Source organism: Thunnus maccoyii, chromosome 1 (genome assembly GCF_910596095.1).
Source record: "Thunnus maccoyii chromosome 1, fThuMac1.1, whole genome shotgun sequence".
Classification (NCBI taxonomy): domain Eukaryota; kingdom Metazoa; phylum Chordata; class Actinopteri; order Scombriformes; family Scombridae; genus Thunnus; species Thunnus maccoyii.
The window spans coordinates 37,647,089-37,667,303 of record NC_056533.1 but is presented as its reverse complement, the minus strand read 5'-3'; the positions used below and the strand labels follow the sequence as shown (position 1 = coordinate 37,667,303).

Genomic DNA, 20,215 nt, shown 5'->3' with positions numbered 1-20,215 from the left:
TATGAGAGACCTGATAAACAGATGAGATGACTGTTACCTGAGAAGCAGTGAGTCAAATCAATGGTACAACAGCTTAGTTCTGAATTGCCAGTTGAAATTACAAATCATGAAAGCACTAGGGTTTAAGCAAGCTGATGAAGGTTTTGTACAAATACTTGCTTGCTCCCTGGGGTGGCTTCTCATAGAGAATGGAGTCCGATGTGCTGGGGTGAGAAGCTGGAGTCTGGATCTTGTAATGATGAGGAAGTCGGCCAGTCTGGAGTTGAAAAGTTCCCATTGGAAGAGAGCTCCTGGTTCATGCTCTCCTAGGCTTGATCCTCAACTCATGACTCTAGACTTTTTAGGTATCACCTCCTGTTGTTCTAAGTCACATCTTCAGACTAGCCAAATGCAAGCTTTCTACTGACATGGCAGAAAGCAAGAAAAAAAGTCAAAAACAAGCAGCAGCCCTATAAAGCAGCCTAAACAGAGCATAGACAACAGCTTAGAGTCTCAGATAAGACACTGTTTTAAAGTTTCGGTCTGCCCACCCAGAAGGTGTATCCTAGCCAATCCCAGGGGTTGCAGAGTTCTGGGGGAGCAGAGTCAGTCCCCTCCTGTTCACGGACAGGCAGGTTCAATTCCTGAATACAGTTACTCCATTAATCTAAGTATTTACAATTTAACACCTGAATGATTCCTGCGCATTTTTGATAGTAGCTTTAGTGTTCTGAAAGTGAAACAAGCAGAATGGTATGAAACATGATAGTGTTATCATGGATGATGGGATTATGTTAGTGGTACATTTCTTGGCTTAAAGGCAGTGGAATGAAAGTCTAACTAGAGTATTTAACACATATTGTGATATACACACACATACTAACATACAATATTAATTGTTCATAGACAAAATCTAAAACTACATTTGTAAATCCATGGGTTTTACAGTCCTCTGTTCTCCTTGATCTGACTGCAAACGGCAGGGGTCCATGCCATTTGAAGGTGTGTGTTCTGGTAAATGTCTATGAGCATGGCATATTGTGCAGCATGTCTTGCCTTATGCTGGTTTGTCCAGTGATCAGTTCTTGGGTTGGTCACTCAAGTCCTGAAAGTCAAAATCCACAGTGGGATTAAAGTTGGTGCCAGCTTGTCTCTGTGTGAGACTGGCTCTTAGAGGTGAGTTATGATAACTGATGGTGGGGGTCGTTTATCCAAATGGTACATTTGGATCATTTCACACTGGGGTGTGAATTGGTCTTCTCATCTTGCCGACTCTTGTAGCTTGAAGGATCAAAGGTGGTTTGGGTCAGTGATCTGGTTTGGTGACCATGCAGGAGACGAGGGGTTCCTTATCTGATCCTTTCTGTTTGCAGGTGGTTGTTTAGATGGTCTGGTCAGTGAGGAGTTTGGGACTCACTCTTATATTATTGGCCAGCATTCATGGGGTGTTGAGGAAAGAGCCGGTCTGTTGATTGAGGCTTGTGCTGTTTGCTTTCGGTACATGCAGGGACTTTACCCTACATCACCTACTTGTTTCAGCAGTTGAACTCCTTCAGTGGTCAGTAGAGTCAGTGGGAGGAAAGTCTTGTATGTCAAAAAAGCTTCTGATTATTTCTTTTTAAGGAAATAGAAAGACGGAATTGATAACTGCTCAAAATGTCCTATTCTGGATTACTGTGAGCTAATCAACTCTTATTCAATTATTTCACACATTTATAACTTGAATAAAAAAAAGACACAATGCAATTTTTCCAGTAAAAATGGGGCTGTGTGATGCTGAGGATGTCAGAAAAAGCCTTGTGTCTCAGGCAGATAGGTGTTCTTCTCAGAAATAACTGTTCAGTTTGATTTGAGACCTGCAGAGATTTCATGAAACCGTATAATTTCAGTCACTGCCTCTCTCATCTGTGACATCCAATCTGAGAAACAGAGGAATGGCATTTATCGTTGGCCAATTTACCTAAATGTCAGGTGTAAGCATATAGGTGGGTGGACCATCTCATTTACCCAGAGATGTCTAATTAATGCTTGACGGTTTTACAGCCTGCATCTGCTGCCTCCTGTCAGTGTTACAGTATGTGTGTCTTGCAGCATGCCATTCTTCAGGAATGTTAATGTAGATAGTCATCCATTTTCTCCCCCATTCAGCCTCCTCTTGTTTACTGGACTCTGCAGAAGCTGATTCATGCTCAGTTGAACTGCTCAGCTCACTGATGTGGAAGTACTGATGGTAATCTGAATGGGATCAGGGGTCAGGGGATTCATTCCTCAGCTGTTTTCTGTTCTTCACTTCCAATTTGTTACTCTTCTGAATGAGCATGTATTTCAGGAAGGCAATGACCTGGACACTGATACAGTATGAATGTATTTAAAAATGTTAACCCCATGACATATGTTTTACTGGCTCTTAGAGCACTGCTTAATGTTTCCCTCTCATCACTGTGGTGATCAGGAAGTGCTGCCAGTGATGCAAACTCTTTCCTTCCTTTCTGCATCTGAAATTGATCAGTTCAGTGTTGACCAATCAAACGTGCAAGTGCACATTCCACGCAGATTACTTTGAAACATGGATGGCATAATTCCACTGTTTACTGCATGATCAGTGAGACAGAAGATACAATGATTGTGATATCCTTCCGGAGTTGTAAAATCCTGTCTCATAGTACTATAAACCGCTGCAGTGATTTGGCTTGTAGGGCTACAAACTCATGAATGTTTTATTAAAACCAGCCTCCTTAATTCTATGGCATTGTCTCTGAAGCAACATGCTACAAACAATTAAGCCCCTTGCTTTGTTTTTCTGAACACCTGGTGATGCTTCTTCCTCGCATTGGCCATACAGATGATGATAGATATTTCACATAGAGGTTGTATACCTAATTCTGCTCTCAACATTTATATCTCAAACTAGATTTGCAGTTATGGGTATGTTTGCATTTGGAGGGTTGGCTTCTGTCTAACGATAGATGATGTTGTATTGCTGTACAGATTGTAAAGCCCTTTTAGGCAAATTTGTGATTTGTAATATCGGGCTGTATAAATAATTACAACAGTGGTCAGCCTGGGTTGCTTGTTTTTTCTCCAACAAGTTTCTTATATTCAGAATGAATGGAAGAATAAGATTACTGTAGTTATTATAATTGCAGATTGGTAGTTTTGTTTTCAGTAGTTGGCTAGACACATTACCATTGTTGCTCTACATCAAAAAGGGTATGGTTGTCTGTAAATGAAATTACTTAAGAGGAGAGGGGACCAATCATCTACCATGGAGTGCAAACAGTCTTCATTTTACACTACAATCCTGTCTTCAGAAAATTATCTGCACATACAACTATTTTGCATTTGTAGATATGTTTTATAGATCTAATGACACCTGCTATCAGTATTTTTGGTTGGACTGGCCACAGACCAGCCCTATAACCATGGTTGTCTGTGAGTGACTGGGTGAGTGATGAAGTTACACCATTGGTCAGACAGCCATGTTGGAGTTTCCTCATTGGTCGTTGCTCTTTCAAAATGAATTGGCGCAAGATGATGGAAGCGGAGGACAGCAGCGACGCAGAGTGACTGTGTTTCTGCTCCAAGCTCTGACGCTCTCAGCTCCGGTGTTAAATGCAGTGAAGTTGATTAAACTCCTGTTTAAACAGACGCGTAGCAGCGTCTCTGCGTCTCCTCGTCTACTGTCCAGTGTAATTGACTCTCCGGCTGACAGCGCTGGCAGCAGTTGGCAGGAGAGATGCTCCACAGTGTGTTTGGATTTTTATAACTGAACTAATACCAGGACGCAAGCTTTTTTATATTTCATAACATGAGACTCATGTAGCTGTTATGTCAGATTAGTGTGGGGCGGCTGCTCTGCAGGTGCACTTGATTTGACTGTAACTGCGGTAACCAGGTGGAGATAAGCCTCCAGAATTTGCACCCAAAATGCTGTCAAAACTTTCATTTACAGTTTCCACCGCAGCCTCCATGACCAGGAAAGAAGCAGAAAAAAGGCACATAGAGGCATGAGGGACTTAAAGCACAGTTAAAGCACCCAAATAACCATCACTCTGTCAAAACACTCAATACAGAGTGAAAAACCAGAGACATCCACAGAGTGAAACAGATGAAAGAGCAAGAGGAGTTAACAGATAATTAGAATAGTTATAATTAGAATTAAAATGAGTTCTCTTTCAAATCAAACATCCCAAGATATGAGTGGAAAGTATTGTTCTTGCAACTCCATTTATAACTTTTTTCAACTTAAACTTATCTATGTCATGTGATGCTACTTCAGTACACTTTACCAGAAAATATTACAGGGACCACTATAGAAAACTGCAGATGAACATTTAATATTCAGGAATTCACATTATAGACACTACCGCTGACTATCACTGTAACATATTGGCCAAAGTTTCACACATTGACCAGAAACAGTCCAGACCAGTGGAGGCTGGTCCATAGAGGCAGAGGAGGTTGATCCTCCTCTATTTTTTGAGACGCATGAGGGAGATCAAAATATAAAAAAGAATATTTGGTTGAAATAAACCATTACCAAATCTCAGTATTATTTACAACATATTTTTTCTCTCTTCTTTGGAAAAATACAAAATAGAAATTCTGGTTAAAATGCTTCAACAGCAACACCTGCAGGGCAGAAAGAGAAAGGGCAGCGTATGTGAAGTGGTGGTGGGGGACAGTGGAGGAGAGTGAGGGGGAGTGGGGGACAGAGAAGGACGGCCTCCTGCTGTCCTCCTCGGGGTGGGATCTCTTACATCAATTTAATGTGCTTCATTTTTTTCATGCTAATCTATGATTGGCCAAGACACGTAAAATGATGCTCCAAGGGAGGACGGTCTCCCTAACCAATCAACAACCAGAATGTAATATTGACATTGAGTTGGTCCAATGATAGTTTCCAGATTTCATCTTTAATTCTCTCCACTGTAAGGCAGAGTAGCAGCGGTAGATAACGAGCAGTAGATAGCTCCTTGCATTAGCCAACAGTTAGCTTGTTGTAGCAGCCCTGAAGGACTCTTTATACATCCATGGAAGGACTGTTAAGGACTGTTGTTAAGCTAACAGGAGAATGGATCTGGACTGTGCAGTGCAGCAGCAGCAGGACACTGCTGGGGAGGCTGGAGAGAGAGGCAACCAGACAAACAACCAGGAGAGTTAGCTTGTTTGTCATTGTTGCTAATGATATCAGACTGGTTGAGCAGCAGCCATAAAGTTCTGTTAACTAACAAACAAGATGACCAACAGCCACATATAGACGTTATGACATGAATACTTCATCTCCATGATAGAAAAAAGACATCAGATAACGTGAGTCAGATACAGCTTCTCTCTCTCTCTGTCTCTTTGGTCACTAATTTCATCTCTGATGGTTAAATGTCTCTCTGTGTGGCTGTTGTGTGAATTTATCTCCTTAACAAGAATGTAGCAGAGATGTATATATAATGTGTTGTGGGTAGTTTGCTTGTTAAAGTTACAGTGAGCTGTCTGGACTCACTCATTCATTTGAATTTGATCCAGTTTTCAATTGAGTGGTTGTTCAGTCACCTGTTGATATTGTGTGATTAGTGAATGAGTGTGCAGGAGGTCTGGCTGCTTGTTGTGACATTTTCTTCAGTTGGTTTTTAAGTTTAGCTGTATATTGAGTAATAAGCTTAAAGTAACTAGAATAACAAGTGTTAACATGTCAGCTTTGTAGACTATATTTTGTATGTCGTGCACATAGATAAGAGTGTGTAAGTCATGTATTTGATACATGTATTAATACTTTCAGATGAGAACCTACACTTTTAGATCTGTGAATGTTTTTAGTGTTCAGTCTTTCTAGTATTCAGCACTTATCTGTTCCTGTATCACATTGTAAGCTTTGTGGTACTTTATATATTTCCGTGTACTATACACCCCTCCGATCTTATCGGGTGGGGGACAAAGATAATGTTGATGTAGTTTGTTGTAAGATTCCATGTTGGTTTTCTTCCTGTCCTCCCCAATTTTTTGAGTCACCAGCCGTGACTGGTCCAGACGTGTAACCTACTAGGTTTTGACATAGTTGACATTGTTTAATCAGTATAATGTTCATCCTTAAAGTAGCAGCAATGCTTTCTGTTAACATTACCTTTGTTGTATTACAATATCTGCTCCTCAGCTGCCACTGAGGACATTGACATCAGTATTTCGGGGAGTTTTGCAATTTTTATCAACCTTATTTATGTAATTACATGCAAATTTCACATTGTGGGTGTTGAAGGCTGGTTCTGATATTTTTTATTTAAATTACTGTGTTTTTAGGTTAAAAAAATATTAACATACATTAAAATATGATAAAAGGATTCAGCATTTTGCCCCTAACAAAAATATATAATTTACAGTAAATGAATGAAGAAAAATTTGGTAATAATTTGATTTAGAAAATCAGCAAATTCAAATGCTTTTTTTTGGTGATTAGTTAAAGGTTTCTTCAGGGTTTGAGGTTGCAATTTAGGCGAAGGTCAATGTCTTGGTTAAATAATATAAAATCCAAAGCTGCAGCATTGACTCTTCAATGTTTCAGTAGTCTAAACCTAACAACATGTTTGACACAGGGGTTTGGAGAAAAACATTGCCAGTGAACATAATTCAGGCAGTTATTATGTTTCCTCCGAAACAAACAAACATTAGTAGTAAATGTGTTTTGTAGGACGCAGGGTTTTGCACCACTATTCTTCAGCCTTGCATGGAAAAAATCTTTTGTAGAAGAGGAGTCACACTCTCCCCTGACAGTAGCCATAAAGCCACATTATTATTCTGATTGAAGGACACAGGCCAGATCCATGAAGTTTGCTATTTTGCACCGATTACACACCTGTATGTCCATCCTTGATTGAAATGAAAGCATATAAAATAATGTGTCTGTGGGTTGTTGAAATTCATTCTGGGAAATGTAGAAAGTGCCTAAGAAAAGTCCACAAGCACCTTATCATAATAAACATAAATGTATCAGACAGAAAGGAAAAAAATGGAAAACCTGAGTTCTGCCGGCGCCTTGGCTGGTACGAATTCACCCTCAAATCTCTGGAGAGCACAGCCCTTTTCCTGCTACTCATTTATCTCTGCTCTGACACAGGACCTGGGGAGGGGGCCACAGGAAGTGTGTGTATGTGTATGAGAGAGAGAGAGGAGAGAGAGCTTTTGATTTCGTATCAGCAATGATCAAAGTCAAACTCGGGGACATCTGAGTCTAATAGATCCCGTCCTTACAAGAAAAACGACAGTACAGGTTGTAAATTCAGTCGGCAAAAACCACCTATAGTTACGTTTGAGTGACAGACGCCATCTAGCGGCTGTAGTCATTATGATGACGTCTATATAAGGTGACAAGTTTCCATATTGGGAGGAGGCGGGTTGAGTAGATGGTTAGATAAATGACAAAAAGTGGACTTAGCAGCAGGAGACCCAACTGCAAGTGTCAAGTTTCTGACTGCGAGTTGGATCAGTTTTTTAAATACCGTAACGACGATTGTTGTTGTATTTACTAGGGATATGCAGAGGGTCCAGTATTTGTATTTATATCTGTATTTGTTAAGACAGCAAAATTATTTGTATTTGTATTCGAATTAAGAGGAAAGAGGCTTTTATAATTCTGTTCTTGTTTTTATTACACTTTTAATTTTAGAAAATTAAAGTGTTACAATAAGTGTTCATGAATAAACTGTCTTACGAAGGAGGTCCCCACACCAGGTCTCAAACTGGAGTCTCCCAGATCATAGATGACTGTGCTGACTACTGAGCTAAAACTTTACTCATTGTCTCACTGTAGACAGACCTCTACCTATTTATACACCAGGAGAAGTGTGGGAACAACAGGTTATTGAGAGTCCCTTGAGAGCACTTTTCATGTGTTGGTAGCTCGGGGGAACACCCCCAACTCCAAGAGTAATGTCCAAATAAGAAATGTGCATCATGTAGCAGGTGGATGTGACTCCCTCAACGAGACCTGCTGATAGACATAACAACAGAGAAGAGAAGAGAGACTGAGACAGCGATGTAACTGACCTGTGCGCTCGTATTTGCCCCTTTTTTTTTCCTCCCCGAAAGCAAATAATTTTTAAAATATTTGTATGAAACAAATATTCATTAAAAACCCACTATTTGTGCTTTGCCGAATAACATATTTGTATTCGGGCACACCCCTAGTGTATACTGTTGCCATGATGACAAAGGTTGCATGAGTTTAAGGAAGTAGTAACTTTGACCCACACCACGTTTAAAGTTTCATTGTAACCCAAACCCCCAAATCATGATCTTTCTCTAATCCTAACCAAGTGGTTTCTGTGCCCAAACCTAACCAGACCTTAACCACAGCGTTGACACATCATAAAAATTATTTTTCAACAGTGATTTGCAAATGTTTTGGAAAGCACCGATAGAGGCGGCATATTAGAAAACCTATGTGGTCGTTTAATTATGAGGATGTGTTGGTCCGGTCACTCTATCAGCCCCGAAGGGCTTATCCAGAGAGATAGAGGGAAACCAAAGGAGGAAAAAAAGATGGTGGAAAGCTATCAGAGAGAGACAGAATACTTAGACAAACAGATGACGGGAGGGAAAAAGTGGATGACAATCTGTTGTGCTTCCAAACTTTCTTATTTCTCTCCCACTCCCTTCCTCTCCCACTTCTCTTGGCTCTTTTATTTTACCCCTCATCTGCTCCCACCCTGCCCGTCTGTGGCCTTCTCCTGCTGTGACTCGCGTCTGCTGGCAAAAAAAGGTGATCTTTAGTCTTGGCAGGGAATCCCCAGCATGCCCACCGCCTTCTCTGACTGGGATTTGTTATGTAGTGCTGTGCAGCCGAGGATGGATACTGGCTTTTAGGATTGAGCTCATTATCTTGGCCTTTACTCCAAAAAGCACATGGCGTTATCTTCTTTTAGGAAAATCGAAACTGATTGTGATATGATAGTGGCAGGAACAGCCAGCTGATTTGTCTAGACAGCTGAAGCCTCATATTACCTTCAGCTGAACCCCAATCTTTTATATATATGTGGTATGTGAGCAGTGTTGTGCAGCATTGTCTTACAGTAATGTGATTACTTTTTCAGTAACGAGTAGTGTAAGGGATCACAGTTTGAATTTCTCCCAATAACGCTCCATTACTTTGATAATTTGAGGGTCAACTTGTCTGTTGTCTTACTGGAAATTTGATGAAGGGTTGATATCAGTTTGGTCTCTGTGTGTTCAGTGTGGACAGACTGGTCTGGTATGTGCTAGCTTCAATCAATCAATCAATCAAACTTCATTTATATAGTACGTTTCATACAAGTAGAATGCAATTCAAGGTGCTTTACAAGTGACTGGTAAAGGTGGATTGGAAATTTTGGGAGGACGGGATTTCATGCAGTCACTGCAGCTAATGCTAAACTAGCTGTTGATGGTCAGTAAATACCTCAAAACTGTTGACTGGCTGTTTGTTAAACCACAACGTCTCCTTTTCTTCTTCTACATGTGTTAAACACAGAAGATGGAATATGTGGCTGTGGAGGCTTTCAAGTATTTTAAAGGAACCATTGACACCAGTAACCAGTAACAGCGCCGGGCTTTGAAGCCAATTTGACATAGTGGCCAAACTGTGTAATTACAACTGACCCAAAAACACTTTTTCCTGTGGACTTAAGCTGTGAACGAGACATCTGTAAATCTGCGGAAACATTTTTTTGAGCATCACAACCTCTGCAAAATGACTCGTTTCACTATCAGAATTTGATCCATTCGGTTTGATAACATTTGGAAAGTCCAAAAGAGCTGCATGCTTGAATTATTTTTACCCAATTCAAGTTAGCAGAGGGCTAAACCAGAAGTTAGCCGGCTGATGTGCCTGCTCTATGGACCACACGATCCCAGAAAGATACGGGCAATTTTATACCCGGAAGTCGGAACTTTTTTTTGCCTCATGCACTGCTGAGCAACTTTAATAGAAAGGAACAGAGCCCCGCCTCCGACGCTGTATCCAGTTCTCTTTATACATCCGTGGAGCTGACAGCTGAGTAACAAAAGCAAAGGAGCAAGTATTGTTAGTAACTATTTTGCTTTTGAGTAATTAGGGATTACATTTAAAGGAGTAATATGTAATATTTAAATTATTACATTTCTCAAGTAAGGGGTTGAATGACTACAGCCTAATCTGATGCATAACTGCAGTTTTTTACTCTTCCACATGTACACCATCAATATTAATATACCCTTTTCACTTTTGAGTGGAGTTATGCAACGAGTGAGATATGCAGAGCTGTTAAGTGTAGTGCGTTCGGCCAGCAGTGCTTTATTAACCTTTTCTTTCTGCTGCAAATATAACTGCTTAATTACCGATTAATTCATCCAACCTTTATTTAAATCTCCAGGAATCACTGAGGGCATGCCCTCATTTTCAATGATGTCAAGAGTACAATTAAAACAGAATAGATACGCACAAAAAAATAATTAACGAGAAAAACAAACAAAGAAACAACAACAGAACACAGTTAAAAACAATTACACTCAAGAGCGGAGCAGTTTGTAATCATGGTTTTAAATTGACCTACAGGAACAACTGTATGAAGTTTTAATGTGTGTTGTAAAATGTTCAATGTGCTCGAGTGTGTGCAGCACAAAAACTAAAAGCAGTTTTTCCAAATTTAGTGATTGCACGTGGGATTTCGAGCATTAGCTGATCACTTGAATGAGTCAAATAATGACTATAGGACCAATTTAATAAGGGATATATGATGACAAGTTGCCATTAAGGGCTTTATAAATAAATAGAAACCAATGCCTGTCACATCTTACTGTTAGATGCCCACCAAACCTTTTCATACAAGATGCAATGATGAGTAGAATAACTGTCACCACTAATAAATCTTAGGGCGGAGTGATAAACTGAATCTAGAGGTTTAAGAGTGGAGGCAGAGGCGTGTCTATAGATAACATCACCATAATCCAAAACAGACAAGAAGACGGCCTCATTTATCCGCTTCCTACTGAGCATAGGAAAATTAGCTCTGTTTCTGTACAAATATCCAATTTTGTGTGTCAATGTGACACAACAAGCTTAACTTGATGTAGAACAGTGCATTTTGCTTTGGTTCCTTGTGTCACTGAGGGCTCACGGGTTCCTGTTACAGTCAGCATTTACTGCCAGCTGGGTTTTGGGGTCACATCATCTTCTTTGTGTGTGTGTGTTTCTGCTAGTTCTAGCCTCGCTAGAAAGGTCCTGCCTCTAGATGCATTTCCCTGGATGCTCTATTTTTTCTTCCAGATTCACCAATTACAAAGCTTTAAGCTGCCACACAGGACACCAAGGTCACAAAACCATGAAATCCTAGTTTGTCTCCACACAAAATGCTCAGAAGCAGTCAAATGAGTATGCAGTCGCCATGGATACCTGCTATATGATGAGCTCCATTACTGGGAAGCCCATTTGGTGCCCTCCTGAGAAGCTGGTGATTCAATATTAGACTGGACGGCTTCAAGATGCTGCTTTTGTTTTGCTTTCATCTTTAGTGTTAGATATCTGTGTTTCTGCACAGATTGACGGATCACCTGTCAATCAAGCAGTATGTGATGTTTTTTTTCAGTCGTGTTGTTGTAGGAATAAGAAACAGAGCAGAGATTTTCAAGTAGGCGGCGCTCTTTTCGTTGCTCAGACATAGTGGGTGTCGTTGCCGGTGAAGAGCTATTCTGATTATTACCCATGAGGATCTTTTTACTCATCATGAGGAACACTAGACAACAACCAGGATGGCCACAAACTCAAGGAGGAGCAGATTTTTAAAAACATTCAGTTAATGATAGAAATGTCCTGTTATGACGGATGCAGTGTTCTCTGTCTTAGCTGCTGCACATTTTCTATAAATTCTGCCAAAACAAAAATATAAACATTAAAAAGTCAACATATCAGCTTCAGACAACAAAAACAAATCAGGATTATTCTACTGGAACTTTTCAAACAAAATTCCTCAAGTCACTGTACAAAGTTGTCCTTGGCAACACCAAGATTCAAATCAGAAAGAGAAAATATTTCAACGACCTCTCTCGCTCGAGCAAAGATAATTTTGTGCTTGATTTCAGGTAAAGATCTTATACTTCTTTTGGCTACAGGTTAAATGATCACTGATTAAAAAACAAATAACTAACAAAATAAACATTTCTTTATATGGTGAATGCAGAACGTACAAGCAGGATTTTGTGACATCACAAATGATAATCATGTGATGTACAAACACTGAGAATGGACTTTACAGTGAAGGCAATGAGGGCAAACAAATACAATTACAAATAATTATATGTCTTAAAACACATCTGGAGCGTAAATTTCTCTGAGAGTGTAGAGATGTTTCTGAAAATCTAATTTAAATGTAAAGGAGGTTTTCTGTGCTCGTATTTATATTTATATATTTCCCTAAAGAGAAAGGCCTTTCATGCTGTATGTTGCTCCTCGCTGGGTTTCCACTGACAGCATTCAGACGGTTTCTTTAAATGCATCTTTAAATGTGTCTCTGCTCATCAGAAACACCAGCTGATGGGCTCTCTAATAACCGGGCCACTCTGTCACATCTGCATAATTTAAAAGGACTTCAAGAGATCTTTTTTACACTAATTAGTGAATAATGTTGTTTGATTGTGGCTTGTTTGGCCGCAGTGCTGCTTTACTGGCCTCTTGAAAAACCCTCTCAATAAAGTGCTGTTTACATGTTGTTTATTGCAAGTCTGTGGACTGAAATTCTAAACATCATATGTGGTAAATTCTCTTTAAATTATGTTCTTATACAACAAACTTTAGACAGACAGACTCAGCTTATGTCACAGTATTGATATATCAATATGCCTCTCTGACAAATGTTGATACTGAATGTATGAAGAAAATGTTCAGTGACAACAAATTTCATTTTTTCCTCATATAGTATCCAATCCTGCAGTACAAATATCTGCTGGTAGTGTTTTTATGAGACACTTGGTTAAGGTTATAGAAATATTATGGTCTTTGTTTACTGTAAAACAGAAAATGTCTGCAGCTCATGAAGCACAAGACATGTTTATTAATATCTACCATCTCCTTATGACTTCAGCATATATACACACTTTTTACTTTTGCCAACTCAAACTCAATTGGTGAAACAATTTAGTAGTATATAAATGCAATATCTGGGAGACAGGGTTGAACTCTGGTATGTTTTTTATTGTAATTTTGGTGAAATTACCCTAAAATTTCCTTCTAGACTCCTGCAAAATTAGTATCTGTGTATAAAAAGAGTTATAATTTCTAAACTTTTGATCCAATTTAGATGTAAATGACCTCAAATGAAAGCTGACAGTCAGGATTTTAACTTGTAATAATAATAGAAATACAGTTTATTTATACAGTGCTTTTAAAAGGCACTCAAAGACACTTTATATAGATTGACAAATTGGCAAAAAATAAGTTGCACACAACAGCAACAGAGCAGCAGGAAAGACAATGTTAAAAGTAGAAAACAAATGCAATAAAAGAGATTTAAATACAAAAAAAGACATAATCTCATTTAAAGTATCAGGCTAAGAGCTGAGTATTAGTTAGAAGTGGTTTTAGAGAGATGAGTTTTAGAGCTTTTTTAAAACTAGGGCGTTTAATGTCCATGGTGAGAGAGTCCCAGAGGGCGGAGGCGGCTCTGTCGCCCCGTCACAGTCATCGATTCATTTCAAATCCAATATTTGAGCACAAAGACAGCAAAACCAGCACTACAAGAATGTGTCACTGTCTTTACACTTTGTGTTTATTCATGTATCTACAATCGAAATGCCGCTGACCCGTATGTGAACCCACTGTATGTTTGCTGCATGGTTAATTTTACAAACCTTCTGTGTGAACATCATTCAGCCCATTTTCTGCTTCGTGGTTCACCTTTTAAACCCGTACACACTGGGATCAAACGATGGGTCCTCAACCATTACTGGTCCTGCTTCGAATGATAGTCGACAGTGGAAAGAACAGAACTGCTGATTTTTATTCCATCTTTGATCTTCAGCTGTGTACTTGTTTGTTTTACCCCCTCCTCCTCCTCCTCCTTCTTCCCTCCCATCCTCGGAGATTTGACTGTGCGCGCAGGCAGTTGCATCTACAGCAAGATTACTGTGTAATCAGGTTCTATTGAACATAAATCTTGAATGCTGTTATTGTAGAGGAAGCTCATATATTATACATCGGCTCTAATTCTAGGTCAAAACCTCCTTGTGTTTCTTGACATATGGTGCAAGTGATTGCGCTTCAGGTTATTGTGTCTTAAAAGTGTGATTTTTACAACCTTGACAGCACATTTTATCGCATCTGATTAAATAAATCTATTTATTTGTCATTTGGAGAGGCGGCAACCCAGGGAAACACAGTTGGAAGACCTAGAATTAGTAAAATTGTATGATAGTGGGAATTTCCTCTCACAATGCATTAAAAAAATAATAATAATCGGCGTAAATTTAAAAAAGATAACCCCCACCTACTCTTCTCTCTGCAGGGAGAGAAGTGGGGAGGAGAGCTGTTGTAGGTGGAAGGGTTGATGTGATTAATGTTGATGCTTTGTGTTTAGCATGTTGCATAATCATAAATGGGATTTGTATGTAACATATTCCATGTATATGTCCATATTTTGACATGTAACAACACATGTAGGCTGCACTTTAAATATATACTGTATGGCAACAATATGAAATATTAGAGCTGGTTCATATTTCAACATAGAAGTATGTAGAAGGCTCCAGTGATTTAATTTACTGTAGACATCTCTGTTTCCTCCCTCCCCTCTCTTCTCTCCTCCCCACTCAGGGAGCCTGGGTGCAACAGTGGAACCTCCTCCTTGAGAGAGCTTTTCTCCTGTGGATGTTATGGCTGAAATGGTACGTAGGATCAGTCAAAGGCTAAAAATGTAGCTGAAATTAAGGGGGGAGAGGTGGGAGAGGGGGGTGAATAGCAGTTGGGAAGAGGGATGAGTGCCTGAGCGTGCATGCCTCCTTTTTTTCATGTATCACCTCATGCTGGTTTAAGATTAGAGGACAGAATTCACAGAGATGGAAAGAGGACTGTGTTTTTGTGAAGGTGGAAAGAAATCTCACCTGTGATGGATTTACTGTGACCTAGTGATGGTCAGGGATAACTTTAAAAATAAAATCTTATATTCTGGTATATTTTCTGGAAATTCAACTGAGAAATTTCTGAATATTGTGAATTGAATACATGACAAATAAATGTTCTTCATCACATAGAGGTAAAAATCCCCTTTTAGGTTTAAGTTCTGTACTTAACGTTATTGTCAAGAATAGAACAATAAAGTCCTGGACTTGTTTCTTTAGTTGTCCCAGATGTTTTCACAGTCCATCAACCATCTGACAAGACAGAGACAGGCGTCCAATGTCTCACATGAATAAACGTTAAAAAAAAAAAAGAGCACTAAATGTAGATAATTGAACCTTAAAAACAAACAATTGGTTACATGTTTTTAGGAAATATTCAAGATAAAAGTTAACATAAACTGACATCAAAAAACATCAGTTGTGTGACACTGAGTCAAGATGCAAATATCTGTGAATAAAAGGTTAAATATAAAAAATATTAGACAACCAGATTTAGAATAAAGGGAAAGCTGCCTCAGATAGTAAAGCAAAATCTGAAGGTCTATACTTATATCATTTGTATTCCCCAACTTTAACTCTGTTAAGCTTTAGGTCACAGTTTTATCCAGGTGAACTAGATTTCAGATTCCCACCCCCTTTTTTTTGTTTTTGCTCTGTATTGCAGCACACTGGATTTAAATGAAATGATGTGGTTAGAGTACTGACTACTCTCAACTCTAATTTAAGGGTTTTTACATCCACATCAAATCAACAGTGTAGAAATTGCAGCATTTTCTGTGCAAACAACCACAATTTTAAGAGATTAAGTTATTGTACAAGGTAACAAACTTATATTTAATCATTCTTTGATATTTGTTGTCAAATCTTCTGGAGTTAATGTCTGAATGGCTGATGTCTAATAAGCAAAGACAGCAGCAGACACTATATAGACATTTCTCTGTGACCTGTGGTTTGGAGTACTCGCCACAAGTCCAGTGAATAAAGTCTTCATGCTACAACATACAATCATTTTTAAGACTATAGTGTATTTCCATTGTTGTGTCAATGGCTTTGGTTTGAGTCAAGTCAAGTCAATTTTATTTATAGAGCCCAATATAACAATCACAAATTGGTCTCAGAGGGGTTTATAATCTGTACAGCAATACAACATCCTCTGTCATTAGACCCTCGATCCAATTAAGGAAAAACTCTATTGGTATGGATTCCCTGTGCCAATAGTGCATTTAGTTTTAGTATGGAATTATTATGCATGCGCGTTGGTATTAATTTCAGAAGATTACGTGATCAAATTCAAATTGTTTCAAAGTGGAGGAACGTTGTTGCTTGCAGGTGAGACACAAATCCTGCTCAATGATTAGGTTTAGACACAAAAAACACTTGGTTAGGGTTCAGGAAAAATCATGGTTTGGGTTAAAAAAGTAAAATGTGGCAACAATGTTCTGTTTAATGGCACTAAAATGCCCAACGTGATGGTTAAAAATGTCCGGTTAGTGGTCTACAAGATGTCCGGCAATAAACTCTGAAAACCCATTCTGTAAAACCAGTCCAGACCAACAGCCTGTGGACTATTGGCACAGAATCTTGTTCTGTGTCAATAGGTGGTAAATTACTGCACTGGTTCTGTAGCTTGTGCCAAAAAAAACAAATCTTTAAAGCAGAAAAAATGGAAGAAACCTCAGGAAGGGCGACAGAGGAGGGATCCCTCCCCCAGGATGGACAGACAGGAAATAGATGTTGTGTGTTTCGAATAGACAAAGAAAGACAAATTACGGAAATACAGCATGGAACAAGATGACAAAATGATAATGGACTTATAATATATATGAATAATGTGATCAAGAGGACGCCGAGCAGCTTCCAGGTGCCGCCAAAACAGAATAGGACCTGAGTCATTCGACCTCCATCATCACCATGGAGACCTGAGAAGAGGACAGACTACACAGGGGAGACGACTCACATCACACTACTCACATACACAGAGGAAGAGGAGACAAGAAACCACACACACACAGGAGAGAGAGAGAAAGATGAGGACATCATTCACACAGGAGAGAGAGAGAGAGAGACATGACGTGAGGCTGAATCTCCTGCAGGATAAGAAACCAGATCCAAAACCTCTGGAAATGACACTGATAGTCAGGGAAGCACAGCGTTCCCAGGATGGGCGACGGTCCAGCAAAAAGAGATGCCTGAGAGAAAAGAGAACAAGGAGGAGAAAATAGGGAGAGAGAAAAGAGAGAAGAGAGAGATGCTCATGTGCTTGTGGACAACAAACAAACACGGTAGAGAGATGCAATAGTTATCAGAACAGTTGCAGTAATCGATAAGCAGCAGCAGGACAGACAAGGTTTTAAATTAGTAGAGCTTCATGAATTCATTGAGACTGAGAACGAACCTCCGTACAGTTTAAGGTCATCACATTATCAATTAAAGGCAACTAAGTGAAGGTTAAGTCATTCAGATGTTGAGATATTTCACTGGATAAGTGAAATGTTTGATCTGCTGATGGAACAAAATGAAAATTCATTGGAAAAAAGTTACTACGGTTCTTCCTGCGGGAACCATGAATATTTGTACCAAATTTCATGGCACCAAGTGTGTCATGTTGATGCTAAATAAAAAGTCATAGGATTACACAAATTGGTATGAGCCACCCTCTGGGGACCATGAATGTCTGTACAGAATTTCATGACAATCCATCTTTTTTGTTTTTGAGATATTTCTGATATTGCAACAGCTGGAGCCACGCTGCTAGCATGACATGTTGTCCTGCTGTATTGACCCTCAAATTGACAGTCATGCACTGTTCATCCAATATAGATATAGGCTAAACATCCCCAAATAATCCTAAAGCTGAAAGTCATCGTTTCATTTCATGTCTAACGTGCTGGAGTAGAGCCAGAACAATGAAACCATGTCATCGTAGTAACACTTTATGGCTGCATTGTCTTCTTCTAGAGTTTGACCAGGTTATTCATATATATGAAAGACAGTTACATCGATCTTCCAGAAGAGATAATAGCTGTTCACCCTCTCAGTGACAACTCTGATGCCTGCTATGTAGCCACATGAGTGCAGAGTGTAGCTTCTCAGTATGCATAGATAAAGCTGAGGACTTGACTTGAAGTCTGAGACACTCCAAATAATTGAAAAGATATTCAATATACTGCAATTTAGAGATTGAACCAGCAGGTAGTGGGTGATAGGAGTTCCTGAATGGTATAAATATTGATGTCTTGGTCCTTTTGTGTTGTTTGTGTGGCAGCAAAAGAATCTCTTTATGCATTTGTAATAAATATACCGAGACTTTTGGTTGCACCGCAATGTTTTCATGGTCTTTATACCACATTATCCAACCACTCACCATCCCTGTGATTGTCTGTGTGTTTGTGTGTGTGTGTGTGTGTGTGTGTGTGTGTGTGTGTGTGTGGTGTAGTGCAGTGTTTCTTCTCACTGTTCAACTCGCAGTCCTTAAATCCGTGTCATTTATCTCATGCAGTTCCATTGATTATCCCCCCATTGCTCTGCCTGGCAGTGATTGGACACTTTTCTCCACTTGTCTCCTCTCCCCACTGTTCCCAGCAGCAGCAGCAGCAGCAGCGGAAAAGAAGCGCTTTAGCATATTTCTCTGAGCTGCTGCCAATTTCATCCTCAATTTTCCTCTGCATTTTGTTTTATAGTATGTTTTTTTTCTCTTCTTTTTGCTGTTATCGCAAAATGTTGCCATGGGATGTGCGATAAGAGAGCTTTCCTATTGTAGCGGTTTCATTGTTAATGTGATGAGATGTTTTTCTTTTTAAATTGGACTCATTTGGTCTGGACCCAGATGGCTGCTATTACATGGGACATGAGCGTGCAAAGTCTGTCTGACATTATGATCACTTAGAGATAAAAAGTGGGGCATGAAAAAAAACACTGAAGGTCTGAGTGTATGTGTGGATGGTGGGTTAAGTGGGTCCGAGTTTTCGAGTGAGTAAGTATGTTGCCAACGAGGGCAGGAGAGTAACTAGTAATTTACTCAAGTACTGTATCTAAGTATTTCCATGTGATGCTACTTTCTACATTTCAGAGGGAAATATTGTACTTTCTACTCCACTACATTTATTTGGCAGCTTTAGTTACTTTTCAGGTGAGGATTTGACACAATGGATAATATAACAAGCTTTTAAAATACAACACATTGTTAAAGATGAAACCAGTGGTTTCCAACCTTTTTGGCTTTTGACGTCTTACAAAAAGCAGTGTGTAGTCGGGGTCACATTTCACATGTCTATGAGTTGTTAACAGCTCCACCAAATAGTGATTTTTCCCTCTAAACTTCTCACATGCTTTCATTTCAATAAATGTTCAAATGATCCAATATTTCAGCAAAAATCAAAGATTAGAGAAAAAGTCCAAAAACTGAAAACAGATTTGTGTATCAGAACTTTGTTTTTTCTTCTTTCCTCTCCCATTAATCATCTCATGACCCCTCAGATTTATCTGCTGACCCTTTGGAGGGGCCCGACCCCTAGGTTGGGAACCACTGGACTAAACTAGCTAACTGTATATAAAGTAGTTGAAACTAGCTCCACCTCCAGCAGCTACAACAGTAACATGCTGCTCTAACACTGATGCTTCACTATTAATAATCTAATGATGTCATATATAATAATATATCAGTCAGAGGGACCAAACCACTACTTTTACTGCAATACTTTAACTACATCAAGCTCATAATACTTATGTACTTTTACTGTAGGAGGATTTTCAATGCAGGACTTTTACTTGTAATGGGGTATTTTTACATCGTTGTACTGGTACTGAGGCACCTTGAGAAGAAATAATTCCTCTTTTAATTGTATTCAGCCACATGTTCTTGCACACAGGCTCTTATTTAATTTTAATATGGATTTTAGTACAATATGTTGGCTCACTGAGTTCTTAATGAACAGATCTCAGGGTGTCTGGGTTAATGAAACCTTGTCCAGTAAACTCTCATCTTCCATCACCTCAGGGCTGTGTGCTTTCACCACTTTTATTCATCTTATATACAAATGAGTGTCAGAGCAATAATGTATCGAGATTTGCCCTTAAGTATGTTGATGACTCAGTGATCGTGAGTCGTCTGCAGGGTGTGGATCAT

General features: G+C 39.3%; 1 protein-coding gene across 1 annotated transcript in view; it reads left to right on the top strand.

Moving 5' to 3' along the window:
- The window catches only part of LOC121894790 (SH3 and multiple ankyrin repeat domains protein 2-like), a 253,666-nt gene that overhangs the window by 6,088 nt on the left and 227,363 nt on the right, over positions 1-20,215 (top strand). Inside the window, exon 2 of the mRNA XM_042407673.1 lies at positions 14,786-14,856. Coding sequence (XP_042263607.1) covers positions 14,845-14,856 — 12 coding nt within the window. The 5' untranslated portion in view covers positions 14,786-14,844. The remainder of the gene's footprint in view (positions 1-14,785; positions 14,857-20,215) is intronic.